The sequence below is a fragment of the Podarcis cretensis genome (genome assembly GCF_951804945.1).
Source record: "Podarcis cretensis genome assembly, chromosome: 2".
NCBI lineage: Eukaryota > Metazoa > Chordata > Lepidosauria > Squamata > Lacertidae > Podarcis > Podarcis cretensis.
Window position 1 is genome coordinate 9,924,126 of NC_137171.1, and position 6,799 is coordinate 9,930,924.

At 51.6% G+C, this 6,799-nt stretch overlaps 1 protein-coding gene across 1 annotated transcript; it reads right to left on the reverse strand.

The window, feature by feature from the left end:
- Nucleotides 1–500: 500 nt before the first annotated feature.
- On the reverse strand, nt 501–5,420 carry LOC307210751 (THO complex subunit 1-like). The gene is made up of 2 exons (XM_079966925.1): nt 5,032–5,420; nt 501–2,463 (listed from the first exon to the last, which is right to left on the reverse strand). Exons 1-2 carry the CDS (start codon nt 5,348–5,350, stop codon nt 2,177–2,179), a joined length of 606 nt encoding a protein of 201 aa, XP_079823051.1. The 5' UTR covers nt 5,351–5,420; the 3' UTR covers nt 501–2,176.
- Nucleotides 5,421–6,799: the final 1,379 nt, after the last annotated feature.

Here is a 6,799-nt window from a genome sequence, read left to right on the forward strand (position 1 = left end):
CATCTTTATCTGAAGCAGGTCAGAAGACCTGCCGTTGAGAATAACAAATTTGCAAGACTAGGCCCTTAGAAGAGCTCTGAGATAACAACACCAGCCCCTTAAGCTGAGTTTATTGCATTTATAGCCACACTTTTTCTCCAAGGAGCTCAAAGTGGTGTACATGGTTCTCCCCCCGCCCCCATCTCATTTAAGCCCCACAACAACCCTGTGAGCTTCGTGGCTGAGTGGAGATTCGAACTCTGGTCTCCCAGGTCCTACTTTGACACTCTAACTACTAACACCACACTGGCTCAGTTAAAGATCTGTTTGATTGCTCTGTGATGATAATAATTTTATTATTTATACCCTGCTCATCTTGCTGGGTTTCCCTAGCCCAGGGGTCAGCAAACTTTTTCAGCAGGGGGCCAGTCCACTGTCCCTCAGACCTTGTGGGGGGGGGGCAGACTATATTTTTTGGGGGAAATGAACAAATTCCTGTGCTCCACAAATAACCCAGAGATGAATTTTAAATAAAAGCATGCATTCTACTCATGTAAAAACACCAGGCAGGCCCCACAAATAACCTAGAGATGCATTTTAAATAAAAGGTCACATTCTACTCATGTAAAAACATGCTGATTCCCGGTCTGTCCACGGACCAGATTTAGAAGGTGATTGGGCCGGATCCAGCCCCTGGGCCTTAGTTTGCCTACCCATGCCCTAGCCACTCTGGGTGGTACCCAGCACATATTAAAACAGAGTAAGAATAAGCCCCTTTCATAAGGATGACCTGGTATAATGGCAGCCAGGGTGTTTGTGGCACTTTCAGAAGTATTATAATGGAATTCTCCTCCAGAGAGGTTCCATTCTTAGAGACGTTCCTCAGTCTATGCAATCTCTGCTTCTCCCAACTGAGCCTGAGTCCATCTTTGTTGAAAAAAGAGGGGTGGTTGTTCAGTTCTTTGGGAATCTCCCCAGCTGGCTTGGCAGCAGAGCAAGGTGTCTACCACTATTGTGCACCAGAACCAGTGTTAGAAACTCAAATATATAAGCTAGGCGCCAAATGGCTCCTTAAATCAGGGTTAGAGTTGCCAAAACAGAATGTCTAGTTCCCATTTTGGGGGCAAGACAGCTCTAAAGTCTTATTTTTCAAAGGATGCACTGACTGTGACTGATTATCAGTTAAGCATCTGGCTGGTTCAGATGACAACCTTGAGCTAGGTTAAGAGCTTTGAGACCTTAAGGAAGAAAAGTCACTTGATCCAGGGGCAGTCCACATATATATTGGCCTATTCCGACCTCTTTTTCTCAATGGTGACAGGGGCCATTCAAAACGTAAAAATATTCTTCACAACTGTGACCAGGGCAGTGGGACAGGGTAAGTGAAGACAAGTTACAACAGTTAGCTGTAAAGTTGTTCACTGCTCAGGCTGTATGGGGAAAGTATTTTGGTTCCTGGAATTAATACGGAATGAGCAGATAAAATATAACTGATAGAATTCTACAGGATGGGGTATTAGTATGTGAAAACAGTCAAGATCCAATGATCCCCAGGCATGCACCTTCAGGTGGTGATGTCAGGTGCCATCCTGGCGCCCAGGTATCTCCACTCGGTTGCAAGTGGCCAATAGGTAAAGGTACCTCTGACTGTTAGGTCCAGTCGCGGACGACTCTGGGGTTGCGCGCTCATCTCGCTCTATAGGCTGAGGAAGCTGGAGTTTGTCCGCAGACATGCTGGTCATGTAGCCAGCATGACTAAACCGCTTCTGGCAAACCAGAGCAGCGCACGGAAACGCCGTTTACCTTCCCGCCAGAGTGGTACCTATTTATCTACTTGCACTTGGCGTACTTTCGAACTGCTTAGGTGGGCAGGAGCTGGGACTGAAAAACGGGAGCTCACCCCGCTGCGGGGATTCGAACCGCCGACCTTCCAATAGGCAAGCCCTAGGCTCTGTGGTTTAGACCACAGCGCCACCCGCATCCCTGCACGTGGCCAATAGTCAGGTGCGAAATGCGCCGGGCACTTGGCTGATTTCGAACACCCACCCCACACCCCATGCAGCTCAGTCATATGAGCGTAAACATCGGTCAACATAAATCATTATAATCTGTGTTCACTTGCATTGGGAAAGGTATCTGGACAGCCTGAGTTGCTGGAAAAGACTGTTAGGTGGCCTTCTGCCTTTCAAGAACTCTTTCAGGCACTCTCTCTCAGGAACGCATATGCGTCATGGTCAAGATTCACTCCATCTTGGTTGAGAATAAGGTATAAATTGGCTGCAGTGGCCTTCCCTCCCTCACGGTTCCTCCAGTCCCAAAGCATGTAGAAAGCTTGCATGACCATGTCCTTGTGATTCTCCTCTTCAATCTGCTCCAGGCGTGAATTTTCCACCCTCAGGAACTCGATGGCAATCGTCTTCCATTTCCTGCCCAACATCCTGGCTAGCCTCATGAGCTGCTGCTGTGAAACCTGACTGGGTTGCACTGCAAAATAGCGAGAAGGAAGGAAGATTATGAGAGGCAGAAGAGCAGAGCTAACATGGTGCTTTATGTTCGCTTCATTGGCAAGATGGGACTCCTCGCAAGCTTGCTAAAAATGATTTGCCTGAGGGTGAGATCCAGGCAACCAAACAGGAAAGCTTCCCAACTGAGATTTTTGCTTTGGCTTTTAACAATGCCTCCTTTTTATTCTTTGCTTAATATTGTGTATTCCTCTGGGTATTTAGATGTCTATAACAAAACAAGTAACAAGCAAGATACAAGGCAGTGGCTAGGCAATGAAAACGCTTTATGAGCCTTTAAGATAAGGAAAAGGTACCGTATTTTTCGCTCTATAAGACACACTTTTTCCCTCCTAAAAAGTAAGGGGAAATGTGTGTGCGTCTAATGAAGCGAACGCAGGCTGCGCAGCTATCCCAGAAGCCAGAACAGCGAGAGAGATCGCTGCGCAGCGCTCCTTCTCACTGTTCTAGCTTCTGGCTTAGCCGCGCTCTGTCAGTTCCCCCACCTCTTGCAAAAGCCAGCAAGAGCCGCGCTCCCTTTAAAGAGCTGCGCAGAGCATGTGTGCAGCTCTTGGGGACTTTTCCCCGAGGAGAGAGAAGGGGAAAGCCTGCAAGCGCCGCACACACGCTCCGCGCGGCTTATGAAAGGGAGCGCTGAGCAGAGCCTGGGAAGCATACAGGCTCTGCTCAGTGCTCCCTTTAAAGAATTCCCCCCCTTGCACTCACCCTCTAAATACTAGATGCATCTTATGGTCAGGTGCGTCTTATGGAGCGAAAAAGTACGGTATCTGCTGCCCTTCAGATTATTGTTAGGCTGCAACTGCCAACACCCTGACCATTGTGCCATGCTGCCTGGCGCTGATGGGAAATGAACTCCAGCACCATCTGAAAGGGCCCCCTCCTGCTTTAAAAGCTGCACCATGAGCCGAAATCAACCCATGAAGTTCTTCCCATGTCAGAAAAGTTATCCCATGTGAATTCCTGCTTGTTGTGCAGATGTTAAAGGTACAGGATCCCTGCCTGATAATATGAGCTAGAATTTATAGTAAGGGTTCAGACCTGTTGTGGAAGCTTACCCACTCATCCTGGTCTGGGGCTGAGTCCTAGATTTACCATATTTTTCGCCCTATAGGATGCACCTTTTTCCCCTCCAAAAATGAAGGGGAAATGTGTGTGCGTCCTATGGGGCGAATGCAGGCTTTCGCTGAAGCCTGGAGAGTGCGAGGGGTCGGTGCGCAATGACCCCTCTCGCTCTCCAGGCTTCAGGAAGCTATCTGCAAGCCTTGGGAGGCCACGGGAGTTCCCGCCGGGCTCCCAAGGCTTGCGGACAGTAGCCTGCAGCCCGAAACCTGGGGAGCGCAGCGGAGCGCGCCCCGGGCTTTGGGCAGATATCCGCAAGCCTGGGGAGACCGATGGGAAGTCACACCGGTCTCCCCAGGCTTGCAGATAGCAGCCTGCATCCCGAAGCCTGGTGTGCGCTGAGCAGCACGCCCCGGGCTTCGGGCAGATACCTGCAAGCCTGGGCTTGCGGATAGCAGCCTGTTCTGGGGGCTGGGGTCGGGGGAAGCTCGGGCTTCCCCCGCCCCAGTCCCACGCGGGGGGGGGGGAATAATTTTTTTTCTTTATTCCCTCCCCCCCAAAAAACTAGGTGCCGGTGCGCCCTAAGGGGCGAAAAATACCGCAATTTGGACGCCAGAATTTTTTTAAATCTGTATGGGTGCTGGAGCAAGGGTGCTCCCAGGGCATTTGAGGAACGTTCCAAGAAGAGATAAGGGGTACAGGCAAAGCACACACCTCAAAACCTTCTCCTGATGGACTATGCTTTCCCTCCCCACCCTTCCACTTCCTGCCCAGTTGGAAACCAAGATCCCAGTAGAGAGGGAATGGGCTCATCTGCACAGGAGTTTAATGTGGATATGATGCTACTTGGGTCTCTATTTATTTACATCTACACAACAACCACTTTATCTAAGCAGCAACCTGCAATTCCTGCCGGATCCAGGAATAATTTGATAAGGGAAGAAAATCCAGTGCAAAATTGCATGTTACCTGGCTAGGTCCACACTGGAGCACAGTGTCTGCCTCTGTACCTATGTGTATGAGTAGTTTTGCTTGCGGCAAAGCATACTCTGAACGTTTCCTGGAAGTTCCTTGTGCAGATGTTGCTGGACTTCAACTCCCAGCTGCCCCACCCAGCATAGCCAACGATCAGGCATCAAGAGAGCAGCAGTCCCACAAACATGGGGGGCGGGGAGGCCAACAGTTTCTCTTCCCCTGCCCGAGGCAAAATGGGATTCCTGGACCATAGGAGCCAACTCCCCCCAATAAAACATTTGAGGGGGCCGGGCCCTCTCAAAGTTGAAGCACATTCAAATAGTTAATGTGCACCAGGTCATATGATCGATTATGTGGGGTGCAGTGGGGCGGCACCCGCCCTCCCCAGTATTTTATTCAAGTTGGCACCCCTGTCCTAGACAGCAGAACCTCTACCCCCTCCCTGCTCCGAGCTCTCCCTGTGGGTTCGGGCTGTGCCCACCAGTACACTACTCACCCGGAGCTGCTTCCACGAGGTCTACCATGGCAGGGGTCCCGCTCGGGCGATCGCTCCCTGCTACGTCGCGTGGGAGGTTCCGCAGAAGATCCTTCCTGGGTATCTTTCCCAGCGCGTGGGCGGCGACTTCTAATTCTTTCCCGGGAAAATAGCGCGCAAGCAGCTCGGCTAGCTCGACCGGCGAGACTCTCTCCAGCTTCCGTCGAGGGATTCGGACAGATCGGTCCGGGATGGATTCCAGGTAGAAGACGAATTTGCGGAGCTCTTCGTCCGTCAGATCGTCGAGGATCTGCAGCAACCGCTCTCTCGCAGCCGCCATGGAAACAGCGGGTGCCCAGACACACACACGCACACACTTATCCAAGACAAAGGACCTCGCGGGAAATCCCCTCCCTAGTGACGTAAGCGGCGGAGGGCGCGCGAAAAGGCGGGCTACAACAGCGCCGCTGCGCGTCCGCTTTCGATTTGGTGGATCGGGAGCTGCAGCCTCGAGTCCAGGAAGTTGGGGCGGGGCGGTGCCAAGGCTGCGGGGGTGGGAGTTGTGCTTTTTTTGTCTTTTTCAGGGGAGCGGACTAGGGTGGGTTTTTTTTCAGGGGCGGGCAGAAAGTAGATGGGGATGATCTCCGGGTGGTTTGTAGTGGTAGATGATCAACAAGGACTTTTTTTCCCCAGCTCTTCATCGGTGTCTCGAGCAGCAACAAGTAAAAGCTCCCTCCCCCCCCCCACTCCTTAGATTGGGCTGCTGAAATCAAGAAAGCCGTTTGTGCCTAAGGATCTGCACGCGAGCTCCAGTTCTGGAGCTGAAAAGAATTGCGGGGGAGTGCTTCAATTTGCGCCCTTTGCGCTCAAAACGTACCAGGTTTAATGCCCGGCGCATCTCCCGCTAGGGCGAGGAGTGACCTCAGACTGGACTCGCAAGGGGTGCCAACTTGAATAAAATATTGGGGGTGGAGGGCAGGTCAGCCCCAGCCCACATAATCACAAAACACACACATACCACTTGAATGACAGTTCAAGTAATGTTACATCAGATCCAAAGTGTGTTCAGCAGCAGCCCTCTCTAAGTCTGGCGGAGGGAAAGGTAAAGGTAAAGGGACCCCTGACCATTAGGTCCAGTCGGGGCCGACTCTGGGGTTGCGGCACTCATCGCGCTTTATTGGCCGAGGGAGCCGGCGTGCAGCTTCCGGGTCATGTGGCCAGCATGACTAAACCACTTCTGGTGAACAAGAGCAGCGCACGGAAACGCCGTTTACCTTCCCGCTGGAGCGGTACCTATTTATCTACTTGCACTTTGATGTGCTTTCGAACTGCTAGGTTGGCAGGAGCAGGGACCGAGCAACGGGAGCTCACCCCGTCGCAGGGATTCGAACTGCCAACCTTCTGATCGGCAAGTCCTAGGCTCTGTGGTTTAACCCACAGCGCCACCCATGTCCCTTGCCAAGGGAAAACCAGCCTTTAAAATAGTGTTCTACACTGGATTGCCAGGTAAGGTAGCTGAGCTGAACAGGAAGGACCCCTTTTTGAACTTACACCAGCCTCGGATCAGCCAGTTTCAGCTCAGCCAACTGAGCCCCAAGCAGCTGTGGCAGCCCATTCCAGGCCACATTTCCCAGAAAACAGCTGATAGCCAGAGCACGGGTTCTTTTAAAAAATGACTACACAATCATGTAATTTTAGCAGGATGTCTGGAAATGCTGTATATCTTTAGCTGCAAAGGCATAACCTTTTTGGCAGTGGCGTAGCGTGGGTTATCAGCACCCGGGGCAAG